The sequence below is a fragment of the Pogona vitticeps genome, chromosome 12 (genome assembly GCF_051106095.1).
Source record: "Pogona vitticeps strain Pit_001003342236 chromosome 12, PviZW2.1, whole genome shotgun sequence".
In the NCBI taxonomy this organism is placed as follows: Eukaryota; Metazoa; Chordata; class Lepidosauria; order Squamata; family Agamidae; genus Pogona; species Pogona vitticeps.
This window is the reverse complement of record NC_135794.1, coordinates 2867720-2885959: the sequence shown is the minus strand read 5'-3', so window position 1 is coordinate 2885959 and position 18240 is coordinate 2867720. Positions and strand designations below refer to the sequence as shown.

The window sequence follows — 18240 nt, the reverse complement described above, 5'->3', positions numbered from 1 at the left end:
ACTTTAAGAAATTGTGTATCCACCACTGGTGAATTCAGGCATGCTGGAATTTGATAGCATGACATATTTCTTGACCCAAATGCAAGCTGGGAAATCTGGGGGACCTCTCTCTCTCTCAAGTACTGAGGGATCATCAGTATTGCACTTAGCTACAAATGTGGAAGCCCCAAAGCTGCTATGATTCCCGGAAAACTGTTCCTTTCGACATAATGTCTGTGTCTTAGTTAAAAGTAATTCCATGTATTTTGCCTGGGGTGGGCAATTTTTAACGGTCTAAGATCTTAGAGGAGATCTTATCTCTGGGATCTTAGAGGGCATCCCAATTTTTTAAAGAGACCCCTTGCATCACCCAGTATCATGAGTGCTCCTTGTCTGTCACTCAGAAAAGCCTTCTCATGCCCTCTTCTTGTGTGATGGGGGAATAGCAGTTTTGCCCATTTTTTTTTCTTCCATCTGAAAATGTGAGAAAATGTTATGTATTCATAAGCACCGCATAACGTAGTTTAAAAATATTTTCTTAACCTTTTGCAGGCCAAGCATGAAGCTTGTAAAATTCAAAAAGGGAGACAGCGTGGGCTTGCGGCTGGCTGGAGGTAATGACGTTGGCATCTTCGTGGCCGGTGTTCTAGAAGATAGCCCTGCTGCTAAAGAAGGCTTGGAAGAAGGAGATCAGATTCTCAGGGTAGGTTTCCGGAGGGATGTCTTGCGGTGTCTCTCAGCAGATGTCATCCCAAGAGGAGACTTGGGGCACCTTTAAAGACCAACGAGTTTCATCAGGCTTAAGCTTTTGTGGACAGCCGTCTGCTTGCATCTGAAGAGCTGGTCTGCTGTCCCCAAAAGATTAAGCCCAATGAAAGTTGTTGGCCTTTTCGGTGCCACATGCGGGCAGGTAGCCATTTTTTAAAAAAACATGGTGGAGAAAATTGCCATAAGAGGGGCAATGGGAGCAATGGGGCGGCAGTAGCAAATGTTACAGTTCTTTTTCTGTTCATGCGAAGAGGGCAGCATCCTGTATGTACGGTGCCACCTCATGCTTGGATGCTGTGAACGGCTCTTGACAGATCCATGGAAAAGTTGTCTTTGAATCCATCTGGATGATGTTACACTGCTAGACCTTCACAATTACCTTTTTAGTTCTCTTACATTTAGTTTTGTCTTTGAATAAATTCATTCATTAGTTTAATACTGAAAAACAGGGAAGAAAGAATTGTGATTTTAATTACTTTTATAGCTATACCATTATCGGTGCCATTCTTCCTTGGTTAGAATGCAATCCAAAGTGTGTTTGGGCCCCTGGTAGTCCAGTGAGACACATTCTCTAATGACTGCATATTTGGATTGCATCCCAGGTATCAATAAAATAGGCGCAAGGTTGATTCATATGGCAAAGGGACGGTGTATTGTTTGGCAAATAAGCCATGTTATATAAATAATGATGTAAGTATAGAACATGTATAGATGAGTACTGGGGTTCTCTAAATTGCTTTGTAATTTTTTTTATTTTCTCTTTGTGTGTGTGTGTTTGTTTGTTTGTGTGTGTGTGTGTGTGTGTGTGTGTGTATGTTTTTTGGCATAAGGTAAATAATGTAGACTTCACAAATATCATTCGAGAAGAAGCAGTGCTGTTTTTGCTTGATCTCCCTAAAGGAGAGGAAGTAACCATTCTGGCACAGAAGAAAAAGGATGGTAAGTAAAGGAAACAACCCCCATTCTTTTGTTTCGAATGGCAGTCAAAACAAGGAAGATGAACTGAGTGCCCTAGAGAGGCATTTGTCCCACCACCTATTTCAAACCGACAGAGCAGTCTGATGTCATTTGAATGCTTCGTGTTAGTCCTTACCTGCACAGAACAGCAAGCACTGGCTTACATACGATAGGCCAGTCTGGGATTGTGACATTCTGAGCTGGAGGAGGAGAGAGCTTTTTTTAAAGTGGTGCTGGAACTGTTGTCCATTTGAGCATCAGACTCATGCCAGTTTTACCTACCTACGGTCAGTCCACCCTGGCTTACCCAGTAGCTACCTGGGTAAGAATGCATGTTTACCCTGTTGGTTTTATACCTGTAGCTTAATGGATTCCAGTTCCTTTTTATCTGTCACCTTACAAAGCAGCTAAGAAGCTGGGTCCTTTTTTTGCCACAGTTAAATGTTCTTAAACCTTGCTGTTTTCCTCTCAAGAGATCCTTGGGATCTCAGGAATAAAGAAAAATTATGCTGTTTTAGCAGTAAATATGCCTAGTGCTGTTCAGACTGTAACTGTGTAATACATCATGTTGGCATTTCAAGTTTAAAATTAACTACTGGTAGAAAAAGTTTGTTTATTCTCAAGGCAGCCATTGTTAAAGTCTGTGTTTCTATTCCATGCCTGCAGTTTACCGGCGCATTGTTGAATCGGATGTGGGAGACTCTTTCTATATTAGAACTCACTTTGAATACGAGAAAGAATCTCCCTACGGACTTAGCTTCAACAAAGGAGAGGTGTTCCGGGTAGTGGATACGTTATACAATGGCAAGCTGGGCTCCTGGCTGGCTATTCGGATTGGCAAGAACCACAAAGAAGTTGAAAGAGGGATTATACCCAACAAAAACAGGTATTTTGGAATCGGCATCAAAACAGCTTTTATTGGGTCAGCCTGCTAAGCCTGTACAGATCTGCCTTGTGTTTTACTACATGGATGAAATCCCTGAAACATAGACTTCTTAAAGAGGAGGGTGAAGTTGAGGATGAAGACTCCTGCGGAGTTGAAGAACAGTTTCTGCTCATGATATTTCAGTGGCCTGAAAAAATGGGTATCGGCCACCTTTCTCTTGGGATTGCATGCAGGGCCACCCAGCTTTTTCTTTCTTTCTTTTTTAGTTTGCTTGTGTATGTGTGTTTGCAGAGTTTAGTCCTCTCAGGGCTGCCTCCCAAAGCACTTTGCAAGGTACAGGGCTGTTTTTTAAGGATCATACCAGCCTCTTGGATTGTGTGAAAATACAACATTAAAAAACTCTGAAAGCACACAGAGCAAGCCTTAAGAACAGTCCTCTGGATTTTAGCAAAGGCCCGTCTTGCTTGGTGTTTTGCTTTCATAGGGGTCAGTCGGTTGGGAAGCCCATCGACAGGACATGCATGATCATCCCTCCTGCTTCTGTTCTCCAGCAATTGCCGTATTGGTGTTGTAATGTTGTCCGATGCCAAAGATAATATATAGCTTTTATGACAAGTAGGCACGAGTAGCCTCATTGCCTGTGAATTTATCTAATCCCTGCATAAATTTGGGGGATTTAGCAGCCCCTCCCTGCATCCTGTGGCAGCAAATTCCATGGTTTAACTAAAAAGGGCGTGATGTCCCTCTTTTCTATCCATCTTGGATCTGCTACCATTCAGCTTTTGTAGATGACTCCAGGCCCTCACATTTTGAGAGAGGAAGAAAAACCTCTTCCTGTAATCTTCGTTGAAGCCATGCTGAATTTTACATGCATCTCTCGTGTCTCCCGTCGCTTTCTTTTTTGTCTAAACCAAACAGCGGCATATGTTACCCGCTTCTTTCACAGGGAGCAACTCCCGTCCTGGGTCATTTTGGTTGCTCCGTCCCGAGCTTCATCATAGTAGGCTTTTTTGCATGTCTTGACCAGAATTGTTTACAGTCTTCCATATGATTACCCTGTGGATCATGGGCACTGTGATATTGGTAGTTTCATGATCAGTTCCTCTTCTACTTGAGAGATATATGAATAGCAGAATGGTTTAAAATGTTTGCTTTGGCTGAAAATGGAAGGTGGGATATTTGGGGTGATAGAGAAAGAATATACATAGGAGAGCTTTAGAGAGACTGCCAGACCAGTCCGTGGTGTCTCCCCAGAACCAATGCCCGTTGTCGTTTTTCTATCTCCTTGTTTTAACACAGAGCTGAGCAACTGGCAAGCGTGCAGTATACACTTCCGAAGACTGCAGGTGGGGACCGTGCCGATTTCTGGAGGTTTCGAGGCTTGCGAAGCTCTAAGAGGAACTTGAGGAAAAGCAGAGAAGACTTGTCCGCCCAACCTGTTCAGACCAAGTTTCCTGCTTACGAAAGGGTGGTTCTTCGAGAAGGTGGGCTCAAGCAAAAGAGACACGTATCTGTGGTTTTGATTTGTGTGGCATCTTTCTGCCACAATGCAGCGTTAAGGGTGTGTAGCAATAAAATCAAACAAAGGAAACCAAATCATGAAATCTTAAGACAATTAAAAACACAATTAAATCAAAAGGGAATAAACCTCACCCATCCAGTTAAAATTTCCCTCTGTAGTCTTGCCAGCTTAATTCCCCAACGCTTGCCAGACCAAAGATTCTTTCTTACCACACGTGGGAGTTCATTTGGAAGAGAACAGAAAAAAGTGGGAGGCAGGACTCAAAGGCAATGAGAGTGATGGCGGGGGAGGAATCTTCTTGACATTTGTGAGAGGGAGGCAGGAAGGCTGGGCAAGGATTCAGTTTAGGAGATTCCTCATTCTAGTCTTTTAATAAGATGTAAGCCACCATTGTCTACTCATTGTTTTCAGCTTTAAATATTATCTTTCGATGTTGTAAGCCACCTTGGGTCCTTTTTAAGGAGAAAGACGGGGTAAAAATATTTTAAATAAATAAATAGTCCCTTCAGTTTGCTGTGGATTAAGTATCATTTGATTTCATGTGGACACTCCCTTGAGTGTGAGTGATTGTCAGGGAACCTTGCCCTTACAAATCTGGAGCCCCTGTAGCTTAGCGCATCTAGCCAGAACTGGAGGGCTTCCATGCTTCTTTTTTCTTCCCTTTCCCAACTTTGTTTTACCATATAGCCGGATGAAGAGATTAGGGAAATAATCATATTCGCGATCGTAATCATAACTAAGAAGTGCAGAGCTGAAAGAGACCCTATGGATTATAGCAGTGGTTCTTAACGTGGGCGATAATGCCCCCCAGGGGGCGATTTCATTTTTCAGGGGGGCGGTAGAACGCAAAGGGGCGGCATGGGGGCGCTGGAGCAGAAGGGGGGCGGTAGGGGGGCGCTGGAGAAGCCAAACCTGTGAAGATGGCTGCAGCCTTTTTACAGTGTGCTTGAATATATATTTTCCTCCAATCTAAATTTAGTTTCGGAGTTTTTGTCTTGAAATTTTTAGTTCCTGCATTTGTTTTTATGCCCTTTTTATATTGCTTTTTGTGTCTTAAAATTCACTTGCAACTAAATCATTAAATATTACTTTTTGGGGGGCATTTCATTTTCTTGGAATTTAATTTGTTTTCAGGCATCATTGGATTTAAGTGTCTTAAATAAATAAATAATAAATAAATAAATAAAAAAGATATCATCACCATGGGGAGGGGGGCGATGATAATTTCCTCAGTGGCTCAAGGGGGCATTTCTTTCAAAAGGTTAAGAACCACTGGATTATAGAACGCAAAAGCTTGTACACTTGTGTGTGTTTAGATTGGCCGTATTGGATTGTGTTTTTATTTATATTTATAGATCAACTCAGGTTTTTTTTTGGCACTTTTTGATTGGAAGACGGTGACTTTTCAGCCGTCAAGAATGGTTCTGATAAAGAAGGCTCATTCTGGTAACCCTTTTAATTCCAGCTGGATTTCTCAGGCCTGTCACGATCTTTGGACCAATTGCGGATGTTGCTCGGGAGAAGCTGGCGAGAGAAGAACCAGATATTTATCAGATTGCAAGTAAGCGTCTCGACTACTTTTTCTTCTCTTATGCTGTCTGTTTAAGAGATGAGGAGGTGTTATTGAGGCTCCTAGATGAACAATAGGTGCTTCATATGTGCAGGGTAAACATACCATTAAAAAGACTTTGTGAAAATCTAGGTGCTAAACATTAGTGCTGATAATATATTGCTGCCTCTTCCTGTCTTGCTAAGTGCTGTCTACTTTGACAGTATCGGAATCTCAGCAAGGGAAGACTTTTCCTGTCAGTTGGTACAAGATACTTTTAACTGGGGGGGGGGGTGTTCATTCTGGGAGTTCACACGTTCTAAACGTGTTGTATTAGCAACAGAATAGCAGCCAATAGGTCTGGTTGAAAAACATTGTGGTTTCTCACTCCTTGGACATTATTTGGCTTCAGTTTTTATGGTGGTGATGGCTGCAGGGGAAATATACTATAGGTTGTTGTGGGTTTTTTGGGCTCTTTGGCCGTGTTCTGAAGGTTGTTCTTCCTAATGTTTTGCCAGTCTCTGTGGCCGGCATCTTCAGAGGACAGCACTCTGTGCTCTGGCGAAAGCCTTTGCGAATACATTGAAATATACTATACATTTGTGTGGTTTTTCAATGAACTTGGTTAACAAACAGTATGTTCCTAAAATAGAGAGCTTAAATCTTTCTGACTTTCTCAGGAAATAAGTGTTCTGAAGAGTGGTCTTAAAAATCTTTGCAGACCTCCAGAGAGTATTTCAAAGAAGAAATAAAGTGTCTTGTTGCATGAGGGAAAATGCTGTATATAATTGATCCATGATTACATTCAACTACTTTCTCTTTAACAGAAAGTGAACCAAGAGATGCTGGTACAGACCAGCGTAGTTCGGGCATTATTCGACTTCACACAATAAAACAGATAATTGACAAAGTAAGTGATTAAACCTTTTGTTTTTCCCTTGATTAACTTGGTTAACTTGAGACACGTTGGCACCCTTAGGACATGGCCCTTGTGATGTGTGAGCTGTTCTTCTGTGGTTTCATTCCTACACTGTAGGATCAGTCACAGTGATTCCTGCCCAGGAATGCTACATTTGACGTTTCAGTAACTGCATGATAGGGATTGATGAAATTGTTCAGGTTCTTAGAATGCTGAGCCTATTAACAGGGCTTCAGTCGCGGATAGTGAATGCACATAGGAAACAGTCTGATAATGAGCCAGATTCTTAATGTATCTCAAGATTCTTATAGTGCACAGACTGTCCGTAGCTTTCCCGTGTGTTAGCAGGAGGAAAGGTGTTTCTGCCAGGAAGTGGACCTTAATTTTTGAATAACCTGACGTATCCAGTCATTTCCCTTTTCCTGTGTTCCTGCTCTTTAGGACAAGCATGCTCTACTAGACGTCACTCCCAATGCAGTAGACCGCCTGAATTACGCACAGTGGTATCCCATCGTGGTGTTTTTGAACCCTGACTCAAAACAGGGTGTAAAGACCATGAGGATGAGGTTGTGTCCAGAATCCCGGAAAAGTGCCCGAAAACTGTATGAGAGGGCCCACAAGCTGCGGAAAAACAATCACCACCTTTTTACAGGTGAGTGCATTGAGAGAGGAAAAATCGCTGCAATGAGGCATGGTATGATGAAAAAACAATCCTGTACAGCGAACCTTGCCTAGAGAATTAATGTGTATATTACTACAGAAAAGGTGGCAGGAGGAGTTCCTTGTTCCTTGTACAAGATCTGAAGGCTGGGGTTGATGATACATTTATTACACTTTTAAAAAACCACACACGCAAACACAAGCTAGCTTCATTGGGCTGAGCACCACAGTGACACAGAAGATACATAAAAGGTTTATAATTAATCCAGATGTGCATGCTGAGTCTCTTATGTTTATGGTAAGCTTCAAAGTTTGTATTTATGCTTATTTGCTACAAGCAGCTGACTATATATGGTACACACATGTTAATGGAAGATTTATTTCGCTTGCTCAGTGTTAATGCAGATTTGTCATATATCTTATTTATTTGTTGCCATGTAAGCAAGATGAAAGTGTCTAAAATTTTGTTAAACATTGTATTGGTTGATAATCTGGGCGGTGGCTGCTCAAAACTAGTCCCTCTCAATTCATATCCACCTCAGTTACCTCTAGCCAGTTTGCCCACCTCTCTACCCCATTAGATGCCTGTTTTCCTCCTTTGCATCTGCAGCCAACATACAGAGAGCAAGGCTAGTGGCTGGCTTGTAGATTCCTGTGCTGAGTGGATGGAGGCTGACGTGCTTTCTCACAAGCAGAATCAGCACACAAAGAACTGTTCCCACCTATGGCTTAAAATGTAGCGATTAGAAGCACTTGGGTCCAAACCCAACCAAATGAAAATCCCTGCTTGACCAGTTGTGCCTGGATCATATTGGTACACAGGATGTTGTGCAAAACCTGTGTGGGGCCTCACCCTTGACCAACCTGGAGGCAGTGCTGTGACTAGTGCAAGCAGGTCTTCTCAGGTGCAATGACATAGGTCACCTCCCTTTTTACTGGTATACTGTCTTATGGTGAGACCCAAACAGAAATCCATACAACAGCCACCTTTTAATGTCCAGTTAGTAAAACACAGTATTAAAACCATGATCTGAAAGGTCTGGAAAGTGAAAGAGAGCTTCACCTGACTGTACTCCTCAAAAGCACTATCACGTTACCTATTTTTGTTTTTAGCAACTATTAACTTGAATTCAATGAACGATGGGTGGTATGGCGCTCTTAAGGAAGCAATCCAGCAGCAGCAGAACCAGTTAGTGTGGGTCTCGGAAGGAAAGGTATGGAGTTTTAATTTTTCATTCAGTTTCGATGACCCTGCTTGCAGTCGTGGGACCTACTGGTGACATTGGAACAGGCATCCTTATTATTGTGGGTAGATGGCTTTGAAGGAATTGTGGGAAAGTTTTCCCTGAAATAATTTGGGACGAGAATCCCTCTGCTCACGTACTTTTCAGCTCTCATTGAAGTGCGACCTATATCCTGCTGTTCTCAGCCATGTGTAGAGGGGAACATTTGGTCAGGGCTGGGGAAAGTTCCATTTTTTGGACTACCAAAGTCCAGCATTCCCCTACCAACATTAATCGGAAAAAGAAACGTTTCCAAGCTCAGAATACTAATACACCTGCAGAGACTTCCCTTTGAAAACAGACAGTGATGAGATGAATCCCTCTGCACAGAGGCGACGGTGAGGAGAAAGGGTTGCCTCTGTTGAGAAGCCTCACCTGTCCAAAGTATAAAGTTGCACCGCGATTGATTTCGCCTCAGCCAGGCACCTTGCCGAAGACTGGCACTTACTTGCGCCACTATTTGACCTGGCAGTAGCTGTATCATATGACCCCCTCCCTCTCCCCCCAGTTTCCTGCCTCCCGCCTGCTCTGCCACTGCAGGAAAAACAAGTCTTTCACTAGCTTCTATAGATTATGTAAGGCCTTTTTTTTGTCCCCTTTTTGGGTGGCTGTTATATATTGAACTGACATTTTCAGGGCAACAGTTCATTGTAATTCAGAGATCTGTCTCAAGAAGTAAGAGCTGATTCACAATCCGGTTGGTGTGACTATAGCTGGAGTGGCTTGTCTTTCCAGGATTCATTTACTGCATGCATTTATTGGCTTTTGATGTCACTGGTTTAGAAATTCTGAATAACTTTGGGAGTGCACGTCGTGTGGCTCTCAGAGACTCGGAAGCGCAGAGCGAGGAAACCCTGACCCGCTTGCAGGTCTTGCCCTGCTTTCAAGCGGTCAGCTTTGCCAAGGAAAGGTGTGCAGGGCAAACAGCAACAGCAACAACAAAAACCCCAACCAAGCTTGGCTTTCACACCGGGGTCCAGGGTGATGGATGATTCCCTGCAGCTTCTGCTGCTCTATGAAAGGAAACAAAGAAGGGAGAACAATTTATTCTAATTAGACTACCAATGCTTATATTGTGCCCAGGACAACAGCCCATGAATTATTGCCTTTCCCCTACATCATGACTCTTTGAACAGGGAAAGCAGGCACAGAAAACACTTTAAAGTCAGCCCTGCCTTCCTGCAACTAGCAAGAGAGAGGAGGAAGGTGGCCTGATAACCGGGGGGGGGGCACCTGTTCCCATGCCACCCTGAATTCCCCTGATCCCACTCAATTTTGGAAACTAAACAACAAGAGTGGGCCTTGCTAGTTCTTGGGTGAGAATACTAGTGACTCTTAGGGAGGGTGGAAGGAGTCTGACCTGAAACTCTGGAGAGGTGTAGCTGCCTTTGAGGGTTGACCATACTGGACTAGGTGGATGAAAGGTCCTCCTCTGTAGGAGGCACTTCCCTATGTTCCTGTCAGGAGAGAGCCAGGAAATCGGTTGAACATGGCCTCTTTTTGCTTCTGAAGCTTACATTCCATCACTGATCTCCAGCCCCTTCCAGGGATATGTGGAACCAGTTCTCTAAATGCAGATGCCATTTTAGCCTCAGTTCCACACCAGGAGACACTGTTCTAGCATTGTGTGGCCGTTCTCGTTTCCCTATGAACATCTGACTCTGATGTGTTCGACACAGGCAGATGGTGCTACCAGTGACGACCTTGACCTGCACGACGACCGCCTGTCTTACCTGTCGGCTCCCGGCAGCGAGTACTCCATGTACAGTACAGACAGCAGGCACACCTCGGACTACGAGGACACCGACACGGAAGGGGGGGCCTACACCGATCAAGAGCTGGACGAGACGCTCAACGATGAAGTGGGGACCCCACCCGAGTCAGCCATTACGCGGTCCTCTGAACCTGTGAGAGAAGACTCCTCAGGGGTGCATCACGAGAATCAAACATATCCTCCTTATGCGGCGCAGGCCCAACCTCAGCCAAATCACAGGATAGAGTCCCCCGGGTTTAAGCCAAGCGCTGCTCAGCCGGTAAGTTTCAGAAACCAAGATTGGAAAGTCGTGTGCGCGTGCACACCTAGGCACACAGAGCACAAGTTTATCTTCGCTTCCTTGAATTTAAGGTGAAACCGACAGGCCAAGTGGGAGTATCTCAGTATTCCTGTTTAATTGCAATTTATCTAGATGGATTTACCATTGAGTGAATCCTTGACAGAGTCCACTGGGATGGCTTAGATATGTTGACCCTCCCCTTCCCCGCCCCCCCCCCCCCATATCCATGAGTTTTGTAGGCTGTCCAAAGGAAAGAATGTGATTCTTCCTTTCCTTTCCTTTAATTCAGGGGTGGTATCATGGATTAGCACTGTGGGGCAGTTTGTGAGGCCTTTTAGCCCCATGTGAGTGGGGGCACCACTGCTGTCCCCCTGCCCTCCCCTTTTGTTGTTGCACAAGTGTGCAAGAAAAGAGCAAGGAGTGTGTGCTCTCTGCTTGTCTTGCCTTCTGGTTTTGGCAAAAAAAATATACATAAATGAAAGAGTCACCTGATGAGCAGTGGTGGTAGTTGCGAGGAAGTAGACCCACCAAGAACACTTTCCCAAAGCACTTACTTTCTTGTCTTCTCCCAACACCCCAGATCTTCCGACAGTTTTGCGAAGCCTTCCATCAACCTGCTCTATTTTTATACATGGACTATCAAATAGAAGGCGGTATTTTTTTTCAACCTTGTTTTCATCCACCCGGTTGTCTTAACCTTTGGTTGACTGAAGGACTAGCTCTGTTGTGGTGCGCAGCCCAATTGGATGTGCCGAATAAATGCCAGAGTTGGAGGAACTCCCTTTTTAGACAACAGCTTTCAAAAGCTCTCGGCCAGCATGTTGTCTCATGAACGGGACTTTCCTAAGCGCTGGCAAGGTCTTGTGTCAGCAATTGTCAGGTGCTCGCGGCTAGTATATTTTACGAATCGGAAATATCTCAAAGCCGGCAAAATCCCCACCGTCCTTATGTTTTAAAACCCTGTATTTTAAATACTCCACAGAAAGCAGATGCCTCACCTGCAGCCCCCTACCTTTCCCCGTCGCCAGAAACAAACCCTGCAGCCTCGTCAACGTCCGCTGTTCACCCCAGTGTCAGCCTGAATAGCATCAGGCTGGAGGAGCCTGGCTTGGCCCCTTACAACTCTTACCCGCCGCAGGCTGGCCCCCTCAGGACACCCAGCGCGGAGGCCCCTCACTTAATGCTCAGAGACCAAGAGCCGCCGTCCTTGTCTCCGCATATAGATCCAGCAAAGGTACCTCCGTCTGCCCTGCTGTCCCGTTGCACGGAGCCCCTGCCGCGCATCCTGTTCTCACATGATTATAATTTGCTTTATCCCTCACTACGAAAGAGCTTCTGTGCTTCTTTTAAAAACCATCTAACTTAATTTAATTTCCGCCCCCCCCCCTTGCATGAATTCAAGTTGCATTTTTCACTTCTGCTAGAAATCGAATGCACAAACTGGAAGATGCTGAAAATTCATTTCATTTCAAAGCTTGCTTGGCTGCTTTTTTTATTTTTAGTGTGTGCATATGGCTGAAAACATTAACTCCCTATAATGAGAAAATAAGACCTCTGCTGGGTTTTTTTAATAACCTCCCTGTATGAAACAGAAATAGTTCATAGTTGCCTGCATTTTTATTGATTAATTGTGTTGGGTTTTGCCAAAGGTTCTTGCGCAGTTCACCTAATGAACCCGCTTAACAGAAGAATAAAAATCACCCCAAAATTCAAACCTTGTGACAGAAAGAGCAGCCAAAGGTAGAACAAGAAAACTATACTAAAGCTAGATTTTCAGGGAATAAAAACAACAAATTAGGAATTATTAAATTCCAGCCTCATTGCAGTTCATGGCAACCCAGGTAGGTGGAGGGGGAGGACGTTGTTCAGGTAGCATCTGGCCTTTTGCCCTGACCTGGATAGGAGCACGCACAAAGTAAAGTCGGAAGGCAGAGGGGGCAAGGAGAACCACTGGGATGGGGAACGGGAAGTTCTGATCACTACGAATCAGAGGAACCAGCAGTGAGAGACCCTGGGAGTTCCAGCCTTGACAGCATCTGGTGGACCAGAATTTGACTCCCACCTCCTGACCAGACTGACTGCATCACAATAATTTGTATTTGATGGCTGATGCCCCACTGCTTCTTTCTCCCCATCTCTTCAGACACACAGTAAATGCCGGTCTCATTAAAATAAGCAGCTAACTTAGTAGGTTCTCTCCCTCGCCGCCGCCCCATATTTCTATGGCAAACTAGAACCCTGCTTTTGTTTTAAGCAAGCAAATTCAGGGGTGGGGGAGGGATGTTCAAAAAAAAAAGAGGCTGAAGTGTATTTGCATGCACTAGCAGGCCACACTTTACCCACTAATCATCTAGATCAATGGATTTAAAAATTGTGATGAACTAAAAAGACATCGTTATAAAACAGGCAGCAGATTTTTTTAAAATAAAAGTTTTTAGTGTCAGATAAAAACAGAAGGTGGCCAGGACCATACTAAAGTTGGGAGAAGCTTCTTGTAAGGCGATGCTGGTTGTAGCACATGAAGCATCTAAAAAGTATATTTTAAGAGTTTTTTTTTTTTTTTAAATCAAGATGCTTACTGTTTCTGTAAGCCTTACACAGCTAGGGATAAAATGTTACACTGGCTTTTGCTGGTATTGTCCAGTGGTTTGTTTATAATGCTCTCAGCTGCTCATGCACAATATGCAAAATTATTATCTACCTACAGATGTACAGGAAGGACCCGTATATCAACGAGGAGCCCCCTCGGGCGAATTATGTCTTAAAACAGCCTGCACAGAGGCAGGAGAAGGATTCTAATCTGACCTACGAACCTCAACCTCAGTACACAGAGAAACCGGCCAATAGAGATTATGAGCCTTTGGCATACAGATACGACTCCACAAACTACGTGGACCACTATTCCCGTGGCTACGACCCTCGTCTCCACTATCAGGAGGATGTGCCTCCCTATGATGACCACTGGGCATACTATGACGAAAAGCCCCCCTACCAGCCCCGGCCCCCCTACGACGGCCAGCCTCCCAGAGACTTTGATCCCCGGCCGAACGCAGAGGAGAGCACTGAACGCGGCTATTTCCCGGCCCAGCCTCGCTTCGAAGAGCCCCCTCCCGTGGCTTACGACAACCGGCCACGCTATGAACATGGGCCTAAGAACTTCAACCTCACGCAGCTGAGGTACGAAGAGCAGAACCCGGCTGGGTATGAAATGCACGGGAGATACAAAACGGAGTCTCAGGCTTACTCCTCCGCGGTGCCCCGATCTCCCGAACCCAAGCATTACTTTGAGTCGCAGCCCCGAGGCTACGAACCCGTCCCCCCGCAAGGGTTCGGCGCAAAAGCAGGACAGTACGACCCTCCTCACAACCCATCCGGCGTGCTCCCTTCCCTGCCCTCACAGAGCAAACCCGAAGGCCTGCCTTCCACCAGTAATAAACCACTGCCGACCCAGCCAGCGGAAGAAGAGGACGACCCCGCCATGAAACCGCAGTCCGTGCTGACGAGGGTAAAGATGTTCGAAAACAAACGGTCGTCGTCCCTGGAAAAAATCAAGGACTCTAATGAGCTTCCTGTAGTCAAGGTAAAGACTTTCTTTGTCCTTTTTAAAAAAAATATTTTTAGGGTTACAACTGCATGGGGTGGAGAAGTAGCTACAGCTGCCATCGTCCCTCACCAATGGCTATGTTGGCTAAGGCTTATTGTTGTGTTTTTAATTTTTTAAAAATATTGTCATGTCAATATTTGAGTTCCCTTATTGGGAGAAGAGAGGCCTATAAATAAGATATAGGTAAAGGTAAAGGTTCCCCTTGACAATTTTTGTCCAGTCGTGTTCGACTCTAGGGCGCGGTGCTCATCCCCGTCTCCAAGCCATAGAGCCAGTGTTTGTCTGAAGACAGTTTCTGTGGTCACATGGCCAACGTGACTAGACACGGAACGCTGTTTTACCTTCCCACCGAGGTGGTCCCTATTTATCTACTTGCATTTGCATGCTTTCAAACCGCTAGGTTGGCGGGAATAAATAAGATATACAAACAAACAAATAAATAAAAGTAAAAGGCTGCTGGGAATTCCGCATCAAGGAAATAAATTCATTTAAAAAACAGTAAATTTTGTTTGTTTGTCCGTATGCATATGCAATATTCTCGAATGAAGAATTCTTTATTCGTTCTGTATTATTATTAATTCGGTGAAGATAAAATTAAATTAAGTGAAAAATACATTTAGAAAAATATTAGAAATTTAGAGAGTATTATTCATTATAAATGAATAAAAATAAAGTTCATTATATTCAGTGATTAATACCCATTCTAGATCCACTCCAGGATCCATGTACGTGAGATTTATAGGAATATATTGTTAGCAGAGTCTCCTAGTCCCTGGCACCAGCAGCAGGAGTTTATGGTGCATGGAGGATAGTTAGTCAGAAGAGCACAAAGGCAGGGAAAGGGCGAGGGCCATTAAACAGCCTGTTGCTTTAAAAATGACAGCATCTTTTGAGGTTTAGCAGACAAGAGCCTCTGGCCTTCAAAGAAGAAAAACACTTTGCAAATTTTGTGGAATAAAGGATTCACCTTCAAAATTAATTAGAAATTGTTTCCCTGCTTAAATGTACCGACGTGCTGTTTTTTGGTTTTTTTTTTTCAGTTTTCACACCACAGTGCCAGTTTCTAGTGCCAAAATTTTTTCTTTATTAGTTAATTAGATCTATGCCGCCCCCTTAGTGCAGTGCCCTCTTCTGGCTGGTTCACAACAAACCCCATAAATGATAAATGTATAACAAAACGAAGAAGAGAGTTGAAACTAACTGTTGCTTGAGATCCAAAGTAGGGGAGGCACAGAAAAGGCTTGGCAGCCCACGTGCCCTCCGTGGAGTGTTCTTGCCCGCCCTGATTTAGACCACCTTCCACTGAGTCCACCCCTGCTCTGATGCGATGCAAGGCAGGGTCGCTATATAGCCTCCTGCAAATGAATCTTTTTCTTTTCTTCTCTCCAACGTTTATGGATAAAGGGGGCAAAAATATTGAAACAAGAAATGTGTACGATGGGAGGGGAGGCATAAAAGTATGCTGCTCGGCTGATGGGGCCCACATGGGTCAAGGGAAAGGGGGACAGGGAGAAAGAGGGTCTGTGTATCTGAATAAATGGAATGGCCTTGCACTGGTCAAAAAGGAATCAGGCTGCAGAGCAGGAACGAGAAACAGTGGGAGGGTCTGTAAATCAAATCTGCTCAACTGTGAGCTGATTGGAAGGATGATGATAGTTATGTTACGTTTACCCTATTCTTTTAGCTGAAAGGTCTTTCAGAGTAGTTTACATGAGATTGGCCTAATGTGCCTGATTTTTTCTGAGGATTCCAGAAGAGGCAGCAAAGGAGAGACACAAAACAATACTGTGGACATTGTTGGACATAACGTTCAGCTTTTCAAATCACCCCAAGCGTAAAGCAGAGAGTAAAATAGATATTAAAATGCATCGCATCAAGCTCATGAGTATCTTAAAAACAGAGTTCTTATTTGATGAACTGCCCATAAGGATCCTCTGTATGTAAAATAGTTCTAAAATGTCGGCAGGAGATTTCTTCTTCTCTTCAGTTTTGACCTGTTGTCTTGTATTTTTTAGCAGCCGCCAGAGCTTGCACCTAAGCCTAGCCTCAACCCCGTGAGCGGTCCTAAACCCGTCTCTCAAAACCAGTATGAACACGACAAACCAGCGTACAGGTAAGTGCGGACATGCATTGTTTATAGGCAGGAGCTGTGACGGGCATGGGCTACACCTGCCTGGTGCTTGTAATCTGATGTGCTGTTAGGAACAGATCTAGTCCAAGGGGGGAGCAGGAGAAAGAGGATGGTTCTCTTGACCCCTTTAGTGCTGGAGAAAGTGGATGTGGAAATGGCTATAGCTGTGGGGCAGTGACAAGAGGGTCCTCCCAATGGTTGACTTTGGCCTTACAGTATTATCAGAAAGGTTTTAGATACTATCTGTGAATGTAGATACATATGATGTCATTCACTTTTGATTGGTGGATTAGGCTCCTACCATGAAAAACACGAGCCTGATCTTCAGCTTTTGTTCCTAGTTTTGCTCCAGCATAGTAGCTGGAGAGGATTACTGGCCAAACAAAGTCTCAGAAGAACTGCAGCATTCCTGCAGGCATCTGGGTAGGTGCCACCTTGAGCCAGACCTGCAGCGTGACTATGTGCCAGTGAGACCGCGTTGCCTACCAGTTCTGTTCTGGTGGCCCATAGACTGGATAATGAAATAGGCATTTGTCCTTGTCCTTGACATTTTCCCCCTTCCTGGCATTGTCCAAATCCAGTTACCCGATGGATGTTTCTTCGGTTGCATGGCAGCTCTGATTTCTACTTGAGTTTCTGAATCCTCTTAAGAACACTTATGATCTGTTCAGCCTTCTGTACAGTGGACCCTCTACTTACGGAATTAATCCATATTGGAACGGTGGCTGCAGGTCGAAAAGTCTGTAGGTCGAGTCTCCATTGACCTGCAATGCATTGAAAACCAATTAATCCGTAACCGGCTGTTTTTGTTCCATTTGGTTTTTTCTGGTCTGTAAGTCGATTCTCCGGCTGCAAGTCGAACCTAAATTTTGCAGCCAGAGAAGTCTGTAACTCGAAAAGTCTGTAAGTCAAGCTGTCTGTAAGTCGAGGGTCCACTGTAAAATGTGGCTTTTTCCAAACAAGTAAGAAAGCTCCATAAGTGTTTGTTTGTGCACCAGGGCCCCAGAACCACAAAGACCTCAAGCAAAACCCCCCGAGGACATTGTTCGGGCAAACCACTACGATCCTGAGGAGGACGAGGAATACTATCGCAAGCAGCTCTCCTATTTTGATCGACGTAGTTTTGAAAACAAGCCCGCCATGCCGGTCCCTTCCAGCCACCATGCTGAGCCTGCTAAACCCGTTCATCTCCACAATCAGCTGAACTACTCAAACTACTCTTCCAAGTAAGCGTTCCTTCTTTCTCACTTCATTCGGTATTCTTCCGGAGGGATTATTGTAAAAATAAGGTTAACAGCTCAAGAAAGCAGAGGGGTTGTCATGGCAACCCAAAACGGGGGAATGTAAGGTTAAATAAATACACATGTTGACCGTGCGTGTTTACTTGAACCTTACCGAAGGCAGTGGATACCAAAACAGCGGTTGCCGCCTTCCCTTTCCCCCGCAGCATGCACACATGCCTCACCTGAACCTGCACACGCACAGATCCAGAGAAACGGCTGGGCTTCTGGCCTCTCTTGCCCTGTGCAGAACGTGGAGGTATCTGTAGCCAGGATCTCACACTAGACATCAATGGGCAAAATCCAGCGGAAGGGAGAGGGAGAATTTCTCTTGCTCTCTCCTGGGCACCCCAAAGACCTGCTGCAGAGGATTAAAACTCCAGTTTTCTGGCCAGTTTCCAAAGACTCATGGATGGGAAGGGAAAGGAAATGTGGTTCTGTCAGCACAATGGATTCAATACCCTGCATTTATGTGACACTGCGTTTGTTTTTGCTTGAGAAAATATGTGACCCTTTACAGTGGTGCCTCGCTAGACAATGATAATGCATTCCACTGAAATAGCGAAATCATCGTCTAGCGAAAAGCATTTCCGCACTGGAATGCATTGAAACCTGTTTAATGCGTTCCAATGGGGAAGAATCGTCATT

At 44.5% G+C, this 18240-nt stretch overlaps 1 protein-coding gene across 21 annotated transcripts in view; it reads left to right on the top strand.

The window, feature by feature from the left end:
* TJP1 (tight junction protein 1) overlaps nucleotides 1-18240 on the top strand; it is a 186391-nt gene that overhangs the window by 153948 nt on the left and 14203 nt on the right. For 13 of the 21 annotated variants that reach the window (XM_072981893.2, XM_072981890.2, XM_078381172.1 and 10 more), the window contains 13 exons: nucleotides 532-682; nucleotides 1578-1686; nucleotides 2371-2590; nucleotides 3890-4074; nucleotides 5578-5673; nucleotides 6489-6571; nucleotides 7022-7232; nucleotides 8354-8454; nucleotides 10203-10556; nucleotides 11560-11811; nucleotides 13285-14157; nucleotides 16197-16294; nucleotides 17311-17538. In XM_072981893.2, the coding sequence (XP_072837994.2) occupies nucleotides 532-682; nucleotides 1578-1686; nucleotides 2371-2590; nucleotides 3890-4074; nucleotides 5578-5673; nucleotides 6489-6571; nucleotides 7022-7232; nucleotides 8354-8454; nucleotides 10203-10556; nucleotides 11560-11811; nucleotides 13285-14157; nucleotides 16197-16294; nucleotides 17311-17538 (2961 nt within the window). The remainder of the gene's footprint in view (nucleotides 1-531; nucleotides 683-1577; nucleotides 1687-2370; nucleotides 2591-3889; nucleotides 4075-5577; nucleotides 5674-6488; nucleotides 6572-7021; nucleotides 7233-8353; nucleotides 8455-10202; nucleotides 10557-11559; nucleotides 11812-13284; nucleotides 14158-16196; nucleotides 16295-17310; nucleotides 17539-18240) is intronic. The other 8 variants (XM_072981894.2, XM_072981901.2, XM_072981891.2 and 5 more) reach the window with 3 other exon arrangements.